General features: G+C 44.3%; 1 protein-coding gene and 2 pseudogenes across 3 annotated transcripts; 2 read left to right on the top strand and 1 right to left on the bottom strand.

Annotated features, from left to right (window-relative positions):
* The first annotated feature begins 295 nt into the window (after nt 1–295).
* On the top strand, nt 296–2,890 carry LOC131898103 (small ribosomal subunit protein eS6-like; annotated as a pseudogene).
* A 237-nt stretch (nt 2,891–3,127) lies between these two features.
* Nucleotides 3,128–5,739, bottom strand: LOC131898101 (uncharacterized). 3 transcript variants are annotated; one of them, XR_009375846.1, is made up of 5 exons: nt 5,564–5,739; nt 5,184–5,365; nt 4,511–4,584; nt 3,920–4,086; nt 3,128–3,659 (listed from the first exon to the last, which is right to left on the bottom strand). XR_009375846.1 is itself a non-coding variant. In XM_059249193.1 (5 exons), exons 1-5 carry the CDS (start codon nt 5,687–5,689, stop codon nt 3,325–3,327), a joined length of 873 nt encoding a protein of 290 aa, XP_059105176.1. In that variant the 5' UTR covers nt 5,690–5,738; the 3' UTR covers nt 3,128–3,324. The 3 variants fall into 3 exon arrangements, 2 of the variants coding, with proteins under 2 accessions (XP_059105176.1, XP_059105177.1); XM_059249193.1 differs by having other exon boundaries at nt 3,905–4,086; nt 4,537–4,584; nt 5,564–5,738; XM_059249194.1 differs by having other exon boundaries at nt 4,537–4,584; nt 5,564–5,737.
* A 62-nt stretch (nt 5,740–5,801) lies between these two features.
* LOC131898493 (small ribosomal subunit protein eS6-like) lies at nt 5,802–19,962 on the top strand (annotated as a pseudogene).
* The last annotated feature ends 8 nt before the right edge of the window (nt 19,963–19,970 follow it).

Below are 19,970 nucleotides of genomic sequence, written 5' to 3'. Positions count from 1 at the left end.
CAATAATCACAACAAAAGGAAACACAGCACATTGGGCATCATCTGCACATGACCATAGCATTTTTTATGTAAATACTGGAGATCCAGACTCTGGTCCCTGTGTTTTCTTAGCAGGCAGCATACTGACAGAATCTCCTTATCCCCGATCTGGATTGTCCTGTGGGTACTTTGAAACCGCCTAGGGACATTGACATAAGCATTCCCACTGTTGTCTACCACAGTAATCATGTGGAGTGTGCAGAACGATTCCCATGTCACCAACTTTAAAAGTTATGGTCCTTTAACTCACGAACTGCCATTTCTGCATCTCTTGGCTTTCTTGGTTTTTAAGCTACATGTTTAATTTCTTACCCATTGTTTACATTTCTTTGAAGTATTCTGGAGGGAATGTTAGGTACACTGTGGAGAGCAGGGGACAAGGCAGTAACAGCATCGATGGCTGTTTGAATGGCTGCATCTACTTACTCTCCTGTGATGTGTTTTTGAGTCGATGCTCTTATCTGGTGTCCTCCCTGGGCATGGCTGGTGTGCAGTTAAATGGTGAGTTCATTTCTTGTGATGTGTGCTGGTGTGTCCTTTGTGATTTTCTTGAACTAACTTACTAGCTCTGATTATGTTCTGTAGATTCTTTTTGCACATATTACTAATGAACTAGTTCACTTTCTCTGTGAGTAGGGATGACAGCTAGACCACTGCTGCCATCATTTCTGGCTACTGCCCCTCTCTGTTCTCTGTGCTGGATAGGCCACCATAGTTCAACAGGAAAGCCTGTCCCCATCCTGCAAAATGGATGAGTTTTCTCTCAACCTGTCTAATGCAGCCCTGGATCTCTCGTTCCCAGAGTCATTGTACACCCTAGCTCTGGAGACTAGATGATATGAACAGCTAGATTTGTTGTTGTTGTTGTTTTTGTTGTTGTTCTTTGAGCTAGGATTTCTCTGTGTTGCCTTGGCTGACCTGAAACTCGCTTTGTAGACCAGGCTGGCATCAAACTCACAGGATCCACCTGGCTCTGCCTCCCGAGTGCTGGGATTAAAGGTTTGAGCCACCATCACTGAGCTAACAAGCTCACTTTTTGATTAGACATGGACTAGCTTGATGTATATAACCTCTTCAAAGTCAAATGCCTAGGTGGACAGTGATGTGGTGTGGGGGGGGGTTTTCCCATATATCATAGCTGAAATGAGCTGCCCACTGATACCACTCAGTGTCCTCTAAATGGTAGGTGGCATCACATATGCCCAGGATGAGGACTACAGTGAGCCATTTTTGATGGTGACCTCTAGTTTTGTCCTTTGGAGGGTTTCCTGGACATAGTGAACATAAGACGGCATGCAATCCATTCCCCACAGACAAATGTGAAAATTTTCCATGGACTCAACTCTGTCATGTGTTGATCACCCCCACAATTCTGGGAAAACCTGGCACTTCTTTATGATAACCATCTGTTTAAACATGTTCATTGGGGTGTGACAAGTGTCACAACATACACTGAGTGTGTATACACAGCTCTGGGCTCAGGGTTGGTGAGAATGGGGAGCACCATTATAGTTAAGTTGACATCATTTTTCTCTGCATGGCCCTGCAGACCATTTTGACAGAGCAGAAGCCCATGGAGAAAGTGAAGACCTCTGAGCTTGAGCCCTACTCTATCTGAACTCAGAATCTATGTCCCTAAGTGTTAGGGAGACCGCTGAGCAGAAGACTGCCAGTTCACAATCATATATTCCTCACCATTGTTGGTATTTGCCCTTTTTCTGCCACATGAGCTGCTTGCTTTTCCCTGCTTCTAAGACGGCCTTCAAGGGTTCTCCTTCCATGATCCACATGTTTGTCTCAGAGTTGCCATACACAGGTAGACATGAGTAGATTGTAGCACATGGGGAATAGACATGATGCCCCTGAACCATAACATGAGTAAACAAATTTTTATTAATATTAAAGTCTAAATAACAACCCACATTGAGAACACCATAAAAAGGAGTTAAACAGCTCTTTTTTGTGGCACCTCCTAGGCGGTTGGCTGTGTCAAGATGAAGCTGAATGTCTCCTTCCCTGCCACCAGCTGTCAGAAACTCATTGAAGTGGATGATGAACACAAGCTTCGTATGTTCTGTGAGAAGCCCATGGCCACAGAAGTAGCTGCTGATGCTCTGGGTGAAGAGTGGAAGGGGTATGTGGTCCGAATCATTGGCAGGAATGAAAAAGTTTTCCCATGAAGCAAGGCATTTTGACCCATGGCAGCGTGCACCTGCTGTTGAGTAAGGGCCATTCTCGTTATAGACCAAGGAGAACGGAGAGAGGAAGCACAAGTCTGTTTGAGGATGCATCATGGAAGCCAATTTCAGTGTTCCTAATTTGGTTATTGGAAGAAAAAAAAAAAAAAGGAGAGGAGGATATTCCTGGATGGACAGATACTACTGTGCCTCGTCACTTGGGACCTTAAAGAGCTAGCAGAATCTGAAAGCTTTTTAATCTCTTTAAGGAAGATGATGTCCGCCAAAAATACATGGTCAGAAAGCCATTAAACAAAGAAAAAGCCCAGGACCAAAGCACTCAAGATTCAGCATCCTGTCACTCCTCATGTCCTGCAACACAAAGGCTGTCATATTGCTGCTCTAAAGAAACAACAGACAAAGGAAAACAAGGAGAAGGCTGCAGAATGTGATGAACTTTTGGCAAGAGAATGAAGGACGCCCAAGTAAAGCGCCAGGACCAGATCGCCAAGAGACGTAGGCTGTCCTCTCAGAGCTTTTACTTGTGAGTCTGAGTCCAGTCAGAAATAAGTCTTTAAGGGTAACAAATAAATGATCACGCCCTAAAAAAAGTTAAACAAAATTCAAGGAGATACTAAAAATGAAAACAACAATAAAAAAAAAATTAGACAAAATTTAAAGAGATATTGACAGTGAAAAGAATAATAAAAAGAATTAAACAAAATGAAAGGCAATATTAACAATGAACACAACAATAAAAAGAATTAAGCATAATTAAAGGCAATATTAACATTGAAAACAATGAAAAAAGTACTAAAGAAAATTAAAGGAAATATTAACAATGAAACCATTAATAAAAAAGAAATAAACAAAATTAAAGGTGATATTAACATGAAAACAATGAAGAGAACTAGGCATACTTAATGTTTATTAATAAATATTAATATTGAAAAAACAAGGAAGAATAATTAAATATAATTAAAGGCAATATTAATATTAACTTTGAAAACAACAATAAAAAGTTTTAAACACAACGAAAGGAGATACTTTCTCTAAAGACGGGAAGGACAGCTGGTCCTGGGTGGAACTCGGCAGGTAATAAACAATCTCAATCTATGTCAACATCAGGCAGAGGGAAAAAGGGCTCTGGTGCACCCAGTTGCACAACAGAAACTAGAAAGAGCCGCCCAGCATCTGGAACATCTGCAGCCACTTCTAGAGGTGGCTGTGCATCAGTGGGCAGAGGCTGGTCTGAAGTTTGAAGTGGTACTGGTCCAGCTTCTGGCACGGTTGGTTCCCCAAGGGCCAGGTCTGTGTCATCTTGGGTTTTCAGAAATTCCCGGGGCCCTGCCACAGAAGTTGGTCCCACATGTAGAGTCTCCACCATCCCTAATGCATCCTGCATGGGTGCCTCTGTATTAACTTTCCTGAGGAGTCCATCATCTAAGGCAGAAAGAGATGAACCATTAGTGGAAGTGCCCTAGAAGTTTCCATGATGGGGTGAGCTTCCCAGAGATGGCCTTGCTGGTTACACAAGGTCTGTTCATGTCAGAAAATCCCCAGTCCCCTCTCCCCACAACAGGACATCTCACCCGACAGGTGTCCAGCTCTGGTTCCAGGCGGGATATCTGGACAATTCCCTGGTATAACCCATCATCGAAATTACCTCAGCCTTCCTAGGAACCTACCCCAGGCCTCCTCACCCATTTTACAGTCCTGCTCCTCCAGCGCCTCCCCTTGGAGAGTGAAGTCTTTTGCAGGCTCATCGGGCCATAGATATTTCACGAGCCTCTTGGCCACGGCAAGGTTTGGAGACCTGAAGTCCCGGGGTTGTTTTGACATCCATATCGACAGGAAGGATAACAAGGCACTGCAGGGAGGACCAGGTTGGAGGGAAGTAGAGTCAGAAGCCTGGCCTCACTTCACCAGCACAGCAGTGTCCCTTAGATGAGGAAAAGGCTGCCCAGCCCATGTGCTGCTGGGCATGGTGGTCAGGAGTGTAGAGCTGTATGGACAGGGCTCGAGACACTTTCTGTCCCTTGGAGGAGGGACTGGGCAGACTGGGCTGGGCTGTAGTGGGGATGGTTTCCCCTAGGGCCCTTTAGCTTCCGTCAATCCCTGTGCTCCTCAGGACCAAGGAGATCAATGGAGATTTATTTCTGTTTTTCTCCACCTGCACGTGAAGTCTCTGGTACCATCCCTCTAGTGGGAATCCCAAGAGCAGGGTGACTGGTAACAGCTCAGTCCTCAACCCTAGCCACCCCAGACATCCCACTGTGTAGAGGGACTCTTACCTCCCTCGTCACCCAAGCCAACTCACTTCCTTTTTTCCTGATCCTCCATACAGTCTGGCTGCAAAGGTCCATACCTGTGGCATTTCATAAGGGTGTCACCACTAAGGCCATGTGTCCCCAACCCACCAAGGGATCTAGAAGGAGCTACATGAATCAGGTAGAGAAATAGAAGCCAGGAAGGGGATGAGGGTCCTCAGGGCTCCTTGCAATGTTCTGACTTCCATGGTTAGGGTCTGGGAAAGAGCCTCTGGTCACAGCTCTCAAGGATTGTCACACAATGGGTAACCTAAGCTTCTCCTTCTTGGTTTTTTTTTTTTTTGTTGTTGTTGTTGTTGTTGTTACAGGATTTCTTGGGTGGCCCCAGGGACCCTTATCTGCTTCTGTTAGTCCCATCAAACCCAGATAGTGTCTAGAACCTTTTATACAAATGGGAAAAAGGCTCTGTTCAAAGGATAAGAAAGGATAGTGTTTGACACTTCTTGGGAAAAGTGAATGACAATCTAGTGTTGTCTCCCCTACCCCTATCTCTGGCCATGTCATCTTGAAGGTCCAGGCCCAGGACCAATGATACAATAATACTTGTTCTGTGAGAGCATACAGTCCCAGAGAAGGGTAGAGACATTCTAAAACCAAACAGGAGGCTTGAGAGCCTGACTTGTGTGTAGCCACTCACGTGTCCATAATTAAGTCCAGCATCTCCCAGGTGGTCACAAACCTATGGTAGATAGTCAATATTATACCTATAAATAGGTAATTCCCATCCTTAACGGCTTTTGGTATATGATTGATAACGTCTTTCATATAGGTTGGGCTCCGTGGATTAAATATGGGGCCGTCTTCCTGAATCCTGTCATCCTGAGGAAAGACCAAGGAAGGAAGGAGGGTTTAAATGTGAAATCTCAGAGACAATAACAACCCATTACCACACACTGAAGTGAAAAGCGAGCATAAAAGACGTTTCTCAGTGTTCTCACAGGAACACAGACCCATTCAGGAACTGCAGTGGATCAGGGGGACCAAAAAGTCTCCTGGCTGCAGGCTGGCCTGAGTTACCTCATTTTGCCTACGGGAAAATGGACAGAGGTGTGCACAAATACTTCGCAGCACACGTCGGAACCGGCCAGGAAGCTTTGGTTTTTGGCGGCGTGAGCAAAAACAACACCTGAAGCAAGAGAACATCCTTGCTCTTCTAGTGCCTCCAGAGAAGTGAGTCAGTTGAGGCTGCTGTTGATGGCTGGTTACCTGGTAACCAGGAGCCTGAGTTCATCTGTAATAATACTAAGGAAAGTGAGGTCACTTCCTGGGGCCCTCCAGCCAGCACTTCCTCCACATAGGCTTTCTCTAGGGCTGACCAGGGCTGCCATCTTCTCTCCTGCCTTTCCATGTGTACAATGGGACACAGTGGTGTCCATATGCCCATGCCACACACTGACCTGGGAAGCCTGGCTCCAGCCAGACCCTCAACTTCAAGAAGGCAGAAGAGGTTTCCCAACCATTACCTCTATACCACATGCATTCCAGGAAAAAAGTAATTTTCTCTTAGGGTCTTCCCACTGTTCAAAACCTCCTCCTTGTAGATCATTCTGGCATTGATTTCCTAGTGTGTCATCTTTTGTATATGATCACAGATTCCCTATACCTGAGAAACCCCATACCACTGTCACCAGAGGTGAAGGAACAAAAAGGCACTGTGCCCATGTCCTCATACCCACACAAGGGCACACAGAGGACCCACTTACAAGTGCCTAGGTACATGTCAGTATAGAAAAGGCCATGCTTAGATGGCCTTGGGGATATTTAGGTTGAGGTTAGTGTTAGGGTAACAGACAGTAGCAAACTGTATGCGTTCATGTTTAATCGTGCTTTTCAATTATAGGTAGTTATGACTCATCATGTAGGTGCTGGGAGTGGAATCCAGGTCCTCCAGGAGGGCAGGCAGTGCTCTGAACTGCTGAGCCATCTCTCAGCCTCTCTCCTAACTTTTTGATTGTTTGCTTTTTTTTTTTTTTTTTGGTTTTTTTGAGACATGGTTTCTCTGCGTAGCTTTGCGCCTTTCCTGGAACTCACTTGGTAGCCCAGGCTGGCCTCGAACTCACAGAGATCCGCCTGGCTCTGCCTCCCGAGTACTGGGATTAAAGGCATGCGCCACCACCGCCCAGCCAGAGTTTCTTTTGAAAGATCACCGAAACATTAATTGCAAACCTCTCCCCCAGGAAACAGAAGAAAGGAAGCCCCCAACTCTAAGGAAATGCATCATCAGCTTTATCACCACACCACGCCTCCCCCAGCCTTGTCCTGTTGCTTCAGGGTAAAGTGGAGCCTGAGTCCCCTGACTGGAGGCTACTGAGTGGCTTGTGCTGCTATTAGAATGAATGATATTAATAACCAAAGTCCTGGTGCTGGACTTAGAAGTTGGTAGAGGTGGCCCTGAGCCTACAGCAAGCCCTGGAACCCGAACTCTAAACAAAAGCAATGCAAGCAGGGCCTGTGGTGGCGCGGGCTCTGGAGGCTGAGGCAGGAGGCTCCACCACGAGTCTGTGTTTTTTAAAGGACCCGCTCCCACACACACACACTCCAGAAGGTCCTAGTTCTATTTCCAAGTATGATAAGTTTCCCCTGGCTTTTTGAGTTCTATCCTTCGCCCCAAGAAGTGACTAGAAAAGAATGTTAAAAACCAAAAACAAACAAAAAGAGTCTCTTGTGGTGGCAGTGTGTCTGAGCTTCAATCACTGTTTGTTTTGCACAAGGGAAATTTATATTTCTTTGAGTGGCTCTGTCATAAAAATCTCTCCATGCATTTAAACCCAGCCTCTGAAGGCTCCTAAACCCTGAATGTATCAAAAATGAAGCTGGGTGGAAGCTGCTGTTACTCTTAGCCCCCTTTTCTTTGATAAGGTTTTGTACTGAGTGTTGGATTCATGCCAGCACCGTTTGTTGAAGATGCTTTCTTTTCTCCATTGTATAGTTTTGGCTTCTTCGTCGATAATCAAGTGTTCATAGGTGTGTGGATTTATGTCTGGGTCTTTGATTAGATTCCATTGATCCACCTGTCTGTTTTTACGCCAATACCATCAGCAATAGGTTCTTATATCAAGTTCTGAATAGTAGCAAAGAGCAATATCCTTATATTTGGGAGTCTATGGCACCTCCTCTCCTGAATTAATTTTGAAATCTCACAGGTGTCTTTCTTGATTTTCCATTTGTAATATATGCTTTCAAGGTATTCCCAAATCACTCTCTGGATATCATTAGCACATATTGTAATGCCTCCCTAGTCAACTGTAAATGTATTCATTTCAAAAAATGAATACAATAATAACATATATAAAATAATAAACACTAAAATATTTAAAAGTTTAAAAGTAATACCAAATAACTTTAGGGGAGAGTAACAAAAGGTGAAGAACTAATACATCTCATCCAATAAAAAATATTTTTGCATGAAATCTTTTTTGATAGTAAATAAAAAGATACAAGCATATGACTCAATCCTTCTCTTTTGAATACAAACAGATCAGCAGCAGAATATCTGAATACTCTGGAGATTGCTAGATGAAAACATAAGGAGTGAATTTCAAACTATAATTACAGAGAAGGACCTTCTGAACAAGAATGCAGTCGCTTGGGAAATAAACAAGATTTGATGCATAAGCCAACATAACACTTAGAAGCTTCTGCACAGGTATTCTGTCTTCTTTAGAATATTCTGCATGGCAGTGTCTCCATGATCTTTCTCTGCCTGTTTGTTGGTGGTGTATAGAATAGCTATTGAGTTTGTAAGTTGATTCTGGGACCTGCCACTTTGCTGAGACTGTTGATCATCTCTGTAAGTTTTCTGGCAGGATATTTGGAAAATGTTGTGTATAATATCATATCGTTGACAAGTAGGGATACTTTGATTTTTTTTTCTTTTCCTATTGGTATGTGTTTAATTTCCTTTTAAGGCTTCATGGTTCCAGCTAATGCATCAAATACAGTAATGAAAAGGACTGGGCATAGTGGACAGCACTGATTATTTTCAAATTTGATTGGGATTGATTCAAGTTCTTCTCCACTGAACCTGACGCTGCCTGTGGGTTTGTCATAGAAACCTCCATTCTATTGAGGTACCATAGGACTTTTATCAAAAAAAGCATGTTGGATTTTATCAAAGGCTTTTTCTACATCTTTTAAGATCATCATGTGATCTTTGCCTTGAGTCCATTTATGTTATTTCTCAGAATTGAAAATAATCTTTCAAACACAAAAATTTCTTATCTAGAATATAGAGTAAATTTACCTGGCCTTGATAAAAACCCTGAATCTGGAGCTGCTCATATGAAGAAATGAAACAATGAAATGTAGTATAAAAATATCAAATTGGGAGGTCAGAGTTGTTTTGTATTCACAACTGCAGAAGGCATAGTTCATATGACAGGATAATGTGGATAAAATAATATTTGGATGTTTACCTCCACTTGAAACTTTCTGTCTGCATAACGTCTGGCTGTGGGTCTCTGCACCTGCTCCCATCTGCTGCCAGAGGAAGCCTCTCTGATGATAACTGGACAAAGCACTGATCTGTGAGTATTGCAGAATATCATTAGGAATCATTTCACTGTTTTTTGTTGGTTTGTTTTTTGCCTGTAGTGTTTGATTCCACCCTAGGTCTCTGGACTATCCAGTCTCCAGTTCCTGGCCATCAGATAGTCTAGGGCACCCACTCCCTCTCATGGACTGGGCCTCAAGTTAAACCTGCCATGGTCACGCAGTCTGTGCCTTCTCTCTCTGCTCTCTACTCTGTGTTCCCTCTCTGCTCCCTGCTCTCTGCTCTGCTCCCGCCATCTCCCCCCCCCCCCAGACCTAGCTCCCCTCTCTCCCTCACCTTTCCCTTCTAATAAAGCTCTCTGTAACTCTAGTAATCATGGCCGTGGCTCCTGACTTTTCCACCAGTAACCAGCGCCACCAAACAGTACTGTTTATCTTTCAGTAGACACTGGGTTTTATTTCTGATTTTAGAGGAAATTCTTTGAGATTCTCTCAGTTTAGATTGATGTTGGCTGTGGGCTTGCTACACACTGTATTATATGAATGTATGTGTTAGTTTTATGCGGTGCTGTTTACCCTGTGAGAAAAAGTCATGGGGCACAACAAAACCCACTATAAGAGTTTATTAGGAGAAGGGAGGGACAGGCCTGTTTGAAAGACATGTGTGGAAGAGGGAAGAGAGGGTAATGGGATCCGCCTTTCATGGACTCCCCCAACGCATGCACATATGGGCCTACACTACACCACGCATGTGCATAGATTACGTGATCACACTGCACACAAATTACATGACCACACGGCACACAGATTACATAGGTACGGCCCAGGAAATGACTAAGCATCTTGCCAACACATGCGAGGTCATGGGGCATGGCTAGAAATTCTATCAGTATGTCCCTATTTTAAGCTTTTGTCATGTGTGTTACAATCTGAATAATCACAGAGGTTAGGTACCTAGAAAGGCACCAGAAGGAGGAGAGAATCTTCCAAGGAAGTGAAAATGGAACACTGAGTTACTAAGTATAGACACTGTCTTATAGTGACAGGATAGGAAAAGGGATTCCAAGGAAATGGAACCAGGAAACAAGGAAAAGTTGTACTGTCCTTTCCCCCATATTCCCCGTGATGGGATGGTTAATATCGATTGTCAACTTGACAGGATCTAAAAGTCCCTTAAGAGACTCTGGACTCCTCTGTGAAAGATCATCCACATTAGGTTAGCTGAGGTGGAAAGGATCACCCTAAATGTGGGCAACACCAGACTGAACAAAACAGACAAAGTAAGCTGAGCACCGCCCCCCTTCCCCTCTCCCTATCCTTCTCCCCCTCTCCCTGCCCCTTCCCCACCCTCTGCTTCTTGATTGTGGATGCAAGATGACCAGCTGCTTCAAGCTCCGGCCGCCATGCCTTCCCACCACGATAAACTACACCTTACAAACTGAACCAAAACCAACCCTTCTTCCTGAAGTTTCTTTTGCCAGGCATTTTCACAACAACGAGAAAGTAACTAGTACATTCCATTGGGAAACAAGTCCTTGTACCTCTGGATGCTCTCTAATAACGGATACCTCCAGGCAGCCTCCTCAGACACCTCTTCAAGCCTGCTTCAGGAAAGACTTAGAGGTAGATTCTGTTGCAGTTTCAGATTATTGCCACTAGGTGGCAATATGGATCCTGCTGTGGGGTCCTAAAAATTAGGTTTCTAGCAGCCTGTGAAGTAAACGTTTAAAATGTCTCTCAACGATTTCTTTTCTTTTTCGTTCTTTCTTTCAGCAAGTGTTTCTTTTAATTTATGACTCGCTGAATTTAACTAGGGTTGACTGGGTGAGCATGAGTGTGGTCTTGGGTGACAAAACTTTTCCTGGGGGGGACAGGGAACCCACAACACACCAAAGTACGGATACTACCAAAGTCCAACCTGGTGAACCGATGAGTTGTATTGGGGTTGCTAACAACAATATGGGGTGGCCGGGCGGTGGTGGTGCACGCCTTTAATCCCAGCACTCGGGAGGCAGAGCCAGGCGGATCTCTGTGAGTTCGAGGCCAGCCTGGGCTACAGAGTGAGTTCCAGGAAAGGTGCAAAGCTACACAGAGAAACCCTGTCTCGAAAAAAAAAAAAAAAAAAAAAGAATATGGGGTGAGAGGTTACTTACTGGAACAGAAATGACTCAAAGACAGCTGCATCATATGAGGAACTGTGTATTAAAAGGTCTCAGCATTAGGAAGGTAGAGTACCACTGACCTAGGTCCTAGATTTTAGGAGGTCAGAAAAAGTAAAGGACAAAAGGGAGAAAGGAGATAGGGAGGCAGGCTTCCTCAGCAATTTTCTCCTTTTTCTTTCTTTCTTTTTTTCTTTTTGTTCTTGTTTTGGTATGATTTGGGTTCGGTTTTGCTTTGTTGTTTTTCAGATTTTTGTTGAAGGTGACTTTTCTGGTCTTGTTTTGGGGGTTGTTTACTGTTGGTTTTTAGGTGGTTTTTTTGATGGGGTGGGGATTGTTTTTGAGACAGGGTCTCATAGAGCCCAGGCTGGCCTCTGACCCACAATATAACCAAGGAAGACCTTGAACTTGAGATCCTTACCACCTCTTCCTCCCACCTCCTGAGACCATGGGTGGTCAGTCATCAATACAAGTACTCAAGACATGACTATGAACTACATTCACAATGCTGTACAACAGATCTTCAGCATTTACCCATCATGTCTAGCACTTCACACTTTTGGAGCAACATCTTCCCATGCTCAACAACTCATAATGAATAGATGAGACTTGGGAGAGCCTGTGTGGGACACATTGCTTGTCTGTTGGAATGAGATTAAACTCAAATTTATTAACCAGGCATGAAGTATGTGGAAATGTCTTTTTCTGAAAATCCTTCTTGCCTTCAGAAACTGAACTTTTGCTGGACCTTGCAACCAAGTTAATAACGTGCCTGGGAATCATTCAAAACTATGTACCTATCCTGCTGCCTTACTATGTACTCAGCCTGTTTAACTTGCCTTTAAAAGAACAATGTAACCGACCTCACCATGCCTTGCAATTCCCACGTAATCAGCATTTACAACCTAAGCTAAAGGCATAGCTTCAATCTTAAATTATGTACTCTCCCATGTCCCTGACCCAGAATGATGGGGGTGCAGGTTGTAATCGTTTGCTGAAAGCAACCTTAAACAAAATAAATACCCCATAAATGTTCAAAGCAACGTGTGGGTATAAAGACTGATAACAACTGTTTGTAGTTTCCTTGCTATTCTGGGCCAGGTGGGATCCATACTGTAACTTCTTACCTTGTAGAACTTTGTTAAAGACTTCTAGAGAAAGGAATCCCTCATGCTTTCTCATGCTGTGTAGCAAAGCTCTTCATTAGGGACAGACTTCAGACACACACAACAAACAGACCACAGACAGATGGAAGGCACAGAGATAAAAGTAGAGAATTCAAATTTGGGCTTGCTCTTAGTCTACACGACTCAAAGAGGAAGTCTCTCTATTCTTAATGCAATACTAATGCAGATGTACACATCTGTAACTCTAGACCTAAGGAGGCTGAAGGAGGAAGATTATAAACTGATGACCAGCTTAAGCTACATACTGAATTCCAAGCTACCCTGGCCTATATAGTGAAAATTTATTTAAAAATTATTTAAAAAACAACAGAAAAGATCAAATCTGCCAGACAGTGGTGACACACGCTTTTAATCCCAGCACTCAGGAGATAGCGGCAGGTGGATCTCTGTGAGTTCAAGACCAGCCTGTTCTCCAGAGTGAGTTCCAGGACAGCCAGAGCTATATAGTGAAACTCCTCTGTCTCAAAGCCACCCTCCCACCAAAAAAAGAAAGAAAAGAAAAGATCAAACCTATATAACACTGATATGGGTTGTTGCTGTAGTTCATGGGAGCTTTTCATTGATTCTTCCCCATTAATGAACAATGTCTGACTACTGCCAGACAAGGATCTGTATCTACTTGCCAAAATAATAAGATTTTAAAATCCTCTTTAATATTCTTTGGTAGGAATCAGTTCTGGGACTGGAGGGCATGTCTCAGTGGTAGATCACCTGCCTAGAATCCCCCAGTGAGGGGCTGGGGTGTGGCTCAGTGGTAGATCACCTGCCTAGAATCCCCCAGTGAGGGGCTGGGGTGGGCTCAGTGGTAGAGTACCTGCTAGCATATGTGAGGTCCAGTTCCTGGGTTCCATCCCCAATACCTCAAACACACACACACACACACACACACACACACACACACACACACGCACACACGCGCACACACACCTCAATTCAGATTCCACATTTTAAGGGCTCAGCATATACATGTGACTGACAGCTGCCCTTTTGGAAAGAACAGGAATCTTAAACAAAGAATCTCTGGGCATAGCTTCCTCATGTCCAAATCTTGATCTCTAGAATGAGTCCTGCATTTCAATAACTACAGATCATGAGCACTACTGTCTACTGTTAATTGCTTTTCAATGATCAAGACTGAGTTGCCAGGTTGGAAGTCACATCTGAGTCTTTACTTAGCATGAATTCCCTCCTAGAAAAGGCCACCGTCTTGACTATGACGATTAACTATTAACTGTTAACATTACATTCTTCACTCTCTCGATGTTCTCTCCCTGCATGCTCTACTCTATGTACATAGATAAATGGAATCAAACAGTCTTTGTCCTCTTGTGAGTGGCTTATTTCATTTGGCACAGTTGTCCTCAAACTTGAACTACGTTGTGTGATGTATCAGAATGTCCTTCCTTTAAATTTTTTTTATTTTATTTTTAAGTGTGTGTGTGTGTGTATGTATGTATGTATGTATGTATGTATGTATGTATGCGCATGCGCATATGAATGCAGATATTCAAAGAGTCCAGAAGAGAATGTCAGATGCCCAGGACCTGGAGTTTAAGGCCATTGTGAGCCACCCAGTATGATACTAGGAACCAAACGCAGATTTCTACCAGTGAGTGCTTTAACCACTGGCCATCTCCCCAGCCCCGTGCCCTTCCTTTCTAACGGCCGAGTGCATGTGTGTCACATTCTGTTTAGTCATCCGTCAGGTGGTGGACACTTCACTTGGTGTCCTAATTTGTTGGTGTGCCAAAACACTGACCGGCAACTTGAGGAGAAACGGGGGTTTTTGGCTCACACAGCCCAAGGACAGCCCACCCTTGAGGGAAGTCAGGGCAGGAACTCAAACAGGAACCATGGAGGAGAGCTACTTACTGTCTTGATTCCGCTAGATTACTTAGCTACCTTCCTTACACAACCCAGGGCCACTTTCCCAGGGATGGCAGTGCCCACAGTGGACTGGGCCCCTCCATACCGATTACCAATCAAGAGAATGCTCCCACAGGCCAGTCTGATGAAGATGATTCCTCCATTGAGGTTCCTCGTCCCTGGTGAGTCTGGTTTGTGACATGTTGACAAAGACCAACCGGTACCCTGGGGCAGTTCCATCTTTTGCCTATGATGATTCTGCTGCTGTGAACAGGGGTGTACAAATATCTTTTCACATCCTTGCTTTCAGTTTTCTAGCATTTATGCCCAGAAATGGAATTTGTGTCTCATATGGCAATTCTGTTTTTAAATGTTTAAAGGTTAGCACCATATTGCTTTCCAAGGGGTCTTCACCAGCAAGACACAAGAATTCTAATTTCTCCACATCCTTGTCTACACCCCCTTTTTGAGGTAGGGGTAGTTTCAATAGTTGCCACTGAAAGGAAAAGTATCCACTCGGGACGCCAATACCAAGTTCTCAGCACAAAGGAGATTTATTTGCCCCAGAGGGACAGAGGGCAGGGAATAAGAGACAAAGACAGGAGATGGAGGACAAGGGAGAAGGGGAAGGGGACACGGGAAATGGGGAGGGGGATTTGTCCCAGAGGACAAAGGACTGCCTGCCTCTGGATAGAGGGGAGACAGAGGTGGCCCATAGGAAAATGGCGGTTTATAAAGGTAAGGGTGAGGCTGGAGAGATGGCTCAGAGGTTAAGAGCACTGCTTGTTCTTCCAAAGGTCCTGAGTTCAATTCCCAGCAACCACATGGTGGCTCACAACCATCTGTAATGAGATCTGGTGCCCTCTTCTGGCCTGCAGGGATATGTGCAGACAGAACACTATATACATAATAAATAAATCTTAAAATAAATAAAGGTAAAGGTGAAAATCCCATGTTAGGATGAAGTGTTTACTTTTAATTGGGCATGTTAATGAAGTGAACCAAAGGGGGCTTCTGATTGCTGGACTTCAATACTTGGATAGCTAGACCTTGATAGTCAGCCTCAGGAGGAGGAAGTGGCCAAATAAGGGAATGGACCTTGGGGGCTAGCCTTAGGAATGCAAGCTAAGGGATTTTAGCAAGGCAGAGGGAATGGGGGAGAAGGCTGGCCAGGGCCATGTTTGCCAGGACCAGGCTGACTAGAGTCCCTTCAGCCACCCCAACAGGTATGAGGCAGTAGTCTCTGAATTCTAGCACAATTCATTTTGTCACAGTTCCTGGAAGCATGAGTTCCTCCTTTCTTCTCTTCCTCCTCCCCCTCCTCCCCTCCTTCCTTCTCTCTCTCCTCATGTTCTTCCCCTCCCTCCTCTTCCCCTCCTTCCTCCTCCTCCTCCCCTTCTTCCCTCCTTCCTTCTCGTCCTCCTTCTCCTCCCTAGCATGATTCTGCAAGCCTGCCTGACCTGGCTTCTCCTTTCTTTCTACCCACACCCCACCCCTACCCCTTTTTAAAATACAGCATCCAGTGTAACCCAAACTGGCCTCAAACTCACTATGTATCAAAGGATGACCTTGAATTACTGATCCTTCCCCCTCCACCTCCCAAGTTCTGGGATTACAGCCATGCAATGCCACACCTGGTTTGTGTGGTTCTGGGGGTGGAAGGCAGGATTTCATGTATGCTGCACAGGCATTCGAGCATATAAAAGTTACGGTCCCCGCTCACAAAATTACGTTTAATGACCTTTCTATGTGATTTTTAAATTTATATATTTTATATATTTATATATTTTATAAATTTATATATCCTCGAGACTCATGTGAGCTAAAACTCTACCTACAGAAAATATTCAGTCACTGAGACCATCAGAGTTGTCTCTGTTTATAGAACGTCTGCCTTGGGCTGGGGAGATGGCTTAGGCAGCAAAATGCTTGCCGTGCATGCAAGAGGACCTGAGTTCATTTCCCCAGCACTGCACAGTTATGCAACCTTGGCACCGAATAATGGGAGCGCAGATTGTGAGTTCAAGGACAACCTGGGCTACATAGTGAGACTCCAGGCAAAAAAGTTTCTTCTCAAAGGCCTCTGGGCCTTGTTTTTCCTTCCAGCCATACCTCCCAGCACTACTTCTTCTCTGTAAATGGAAAAAGACTGGCTCTTCCTCCCTCCCCCACGTAGCCTCCACTGTGCGCCATGGAAATGTAGACGTTTATGAGTTGCCTTGCCTGGAAAAGGTAGTGACAGCAATTCTAGGATCCCTGCCAAGTTCCACCCTGAGTAGAAACTGTTGTCTTTTTTTCTCCAAAAATCTTCTCCAAGGTGACAAATGGGTCCTGTGGGAGGAGATAACCGGGAAAAGTGGAGGGTCTGACCACCTTGAGAGAAGTCCTTACAAAGAAAAAAAAAAAGCCAGACTCCATAGTGCAGGCTTATAATTCCAGCTCCTCAGGAGGTTGAACTGAAGAATCACAAGTTAAAGTCTAGCCTGGGCTACAGAGTGAGTTCAGTGCTTGCCTGAACAAATTAATGAGACCATTTATCAAAAAAAAAAGTTAAAGTAAAAATCGGGCTGAGGATGTCACTCAATGATGGAGTGTTTACTGAGTATGTGTAAAGCTCTAGGTTCAACCCCTAATACTGAAATAAAGTATTGAGAAATAGACAATAGATGGATCCATAGGTGAGTGGTGGGCGGAAGAAAGGAGGGAAGGACAGATAATAGATAGATGTCAAAGATAGAAAGCTTTAATTGATAAATATGTAGATAGAGGATAGATTTAGATTATAAACTGATAGATGATGATAGATCATCTATGATAGATAGATGATAGATACTTGATAATAGATAGAAGATGAAAAGATAGATAATAGATGATAGGTAGGTAGATGATAGATAGATAGATAGATAGATAGATAGATAGATAGATAGATAGATAGATAGATAACATCATTTTCAATGGACTAGTCCCTGGATAGTCTCAGCTTTCAATGGTCCAGGAAAGAAATGCCCTTCTGTTGTACCCAGAGTCCCCCAAAGACCATCAAGAGACCGATCCAAATGCAAAAGCAAAGAGTTCTTATTTTAAACCTGGGTCTCTCCATCCATCTGACGCAGCAGCTGAGCAGAGAGACCCTGAGTAGCAATGGGGCAGGGTTTTTAAAATGGTTAGGGGAGGGGATCGGGGGAATTCCAACTCTGTATAGTTACAAGCTCAGGACTGGTGCTTACTTTTTTCTTACCCATTTTCTCTGACAATTAGACATCCCATTTCTTATCTGTAGGAAACTTGCTCCCTCTAACAGCTATGGTATATAATCTATCATATCCTTTAGGTGATGGCAGGAAATGTCTGGAACTCATTTTTTATGTAGCTCTTAATTGTCTGAGTCTAGGAGCAAGACATCCCTGGTGGGTTCCCAGGGCCTAAGGGTGGAGGGGCAGCACATCCCTGGTGGGGTTCCCAGGGCTTAGGGTGGAGGGGCAGCACATCCCTGGTGGGGTTCCCAGGGCTTAGGGTGGAGGGGCAGCACATCCCTGGTGGGGTTCCCAGGGCTTAGGGTGGAGGGGAAGGACATCCCTGGTGGGTTCCCAGGGCTTAGGGTGGAGGGGCAGGACATCCCTGGTGGGTTCCCAGGGCTTAGGGTGGAGGGGCAGGACATCCCTGGTGGGTTTCCAGGACTTAGGGTGGAGGGGCAGCACATCCCTGGTGGGGTTCCCAGGGCCTGCTGGCCCCTAGTCTGACCCTTCTCAAAGATGGCTGCAACCCTGTCATCTTCTCAGTTCTTAGTCACAGGGGTTTGAAATAGAAAACCATTGCTTACGCCATTTGCATTTGAGAACAAGTCAGTCTCCCGCCTAAGCCTCAGTGTCTTTGTCTATGAAAGGAAGGACAATAGTCTACTGAACTGTGCAAATGTCACAAACCCTTGCAGAGGACCCAAGTTCAGTTCCCAGCACTTATTAAAGTGTGGCTCACAGCTGCCTCTAACTCCAGCTTCGTGAAATGTTGACTCCTGGTTTTTGGATTCCACAGGCTCTCTCTCTCTCTCTCTCTCTTTCTCTCACACACACACACACACACACACACACACACACACACGGGGGGGGGGGGAGATAATGAGGATAAATCTTGTTTTTAATTAAGCAGCTATGTGAATTAATAATATAACACAAAATGCAAATGGACTGGCATGATAACTCAGCTACTGAAATGTTTGCCTTGCAAGCATGAGTTCAATACCCAAACCCACATTAAGAAAAGAAAAGGGGCTGGGCAGTGGTGGCGCAGGCCTTTAAGAGGCAGAAGCAAGCAGATCTCTGAGTATGCGGCCAGCTCTGGGCTCAGGGTTGGTGAGAATGGGGAGCACCATTATAGTTAAGTTGACATCATTTTTCTCTGCATGGCCCTGCAAACCATTTTGACAGAGCAGAAGCCCATGGAGAAAGTGAAGACCTCTGAGCTTGAGCCCTACTCTATCTGAACTCAGAATCTATGTCCCTAAGTGTTAGGGAGACCGCTGAGCAGAAGACTGCCAGTTCACAATCATATATTCCTCACCATTGTTGGTATTTGCCCTTTTTCTGCCACATGAGCTGCTTGCTTTTCCCTGCTTCTAAGACGGCCTTCAAGGGTTCTCCTTCCATGATCCACATGTTTGTCTCAGAGTTGCCATACACAGGTAGACATGAGTAGATTGTAGCACATGGGGAATAGACATGATGCCCCTGAACCATAACATGAGTAAACAAATTTTTATTAATATTAAAGTCTAAATAACAACCCACATTGAGAACACCATAAAAAGGAGTTAAACAGCTCTTTTTTGTGGCACCTCCTAGGCGGTTGGCTGTGTCAAGATGAAGCTGAATGTCTCCTTCCCTGCCACCAGCTGTCAGAAACTCATTGAAGTGGATGATGAACACAAGCTTCGTATGTTCTGTGAGAAGCCCATGGCCACAGAAGTAGCTGCTGATGCTCTGGGTGAAGAGTGGAAGGGGTATGTGGTCCGAATCATTGGCAGGAATGAAAAAGTTTTCCCATGAAGCAAGGCATTTTGACCCATGGCAGCGTGCACCTGCTGTTGAGTAAGGGCCATTCTCGTTATAGACCAAGGAGAACGGAGAGAGGAAGCACAAGTCTGTTTGAGGATGCATCATGGAAGCCAATTTCAGTGTTCCTAATTTGGTTATTGGAAGAAAAAAAAAAAAAAGGAGAGGAGGATATTCCTGGATGGACAGATACTACTGTGCCTCGTCACTTGGGACCTTAAAGAGCTAGCAGAATCTGAAAGCTTTTTAATCTCTTTAAGGAAGATGATGTCCGCCAAAAATACATGGTCAGAAAGCCATTAAACAAAGAAAAAGCCCAGGACCAAAGCACTCAAGATTCAGCATCCTGTCATTCCTCATGTCCTGCAACACAAAGGCTGTCATATTGCTGCTCTAAAGAAACAACAGACAAAGGAAAACAAGGAGAAGGCTGCAGAATGTGATGAACTTTTGGCAAGAGAATGAAGGACGCCCAAGTAAAGCGCCAGGACCAGATCGCCAAGAGACGTAGGCTGTCCTCTCAGAGCTTTTACTTGTGAGTCTGAGTCCAGTCAGAAATAAGTCTTTAAGGGTAACAAATAAATGATCACGCCCTAAAAAAAGTTAAACAAAATTCAAGGAGATACTAAAAATGAAAACAACAATAAAAAAAAAATTAGACAAAATTTAAAGA

Source organism: Peromyscus eremicus, chromosome 23 (genome assembly GCF_949786415.1).
Source record: "Peromyscus eremicus chromosome 23, PerEre_H2_v1, whole genome shotgun sequence".
Classification (NCBI taxonomy): domain Eukaryota; kingdom Metazoa; phylum Chordata; class Mammalia; order Rodentia; family Cricetidae; genus Peromyscus; species Peromyscus eremicus.
This window is presented reverse-complemented; position numbering and strand designations above follow the sequence as displayed.

Excerpts from the sequence above, each read along its gene's own strand:
- LOC131898101 (XM_059249193.1), bottom strand. The coding sequence starts at position 5,689 with ATGTTCTCTTGCTTCAGGTGTTGTTTTTGCTCACGCCGCCAAAAACCA. Across the intron at positions 5,366-5,563 it reads TTTCCCGTAGGCAAAATGAG|GATGACAGGATTCAGGAAGA; the intron begins GTAACTCAGGCC and ends GTCTTTCCTCAG. Across the intron at positions 4,585-5,183 it reads CTGGACTTAATTATGGACAC|GTATGGACCTTTGCAGCCAG; the intron begins GTGAGTGGCTAC and ends GAAATGCCACAG.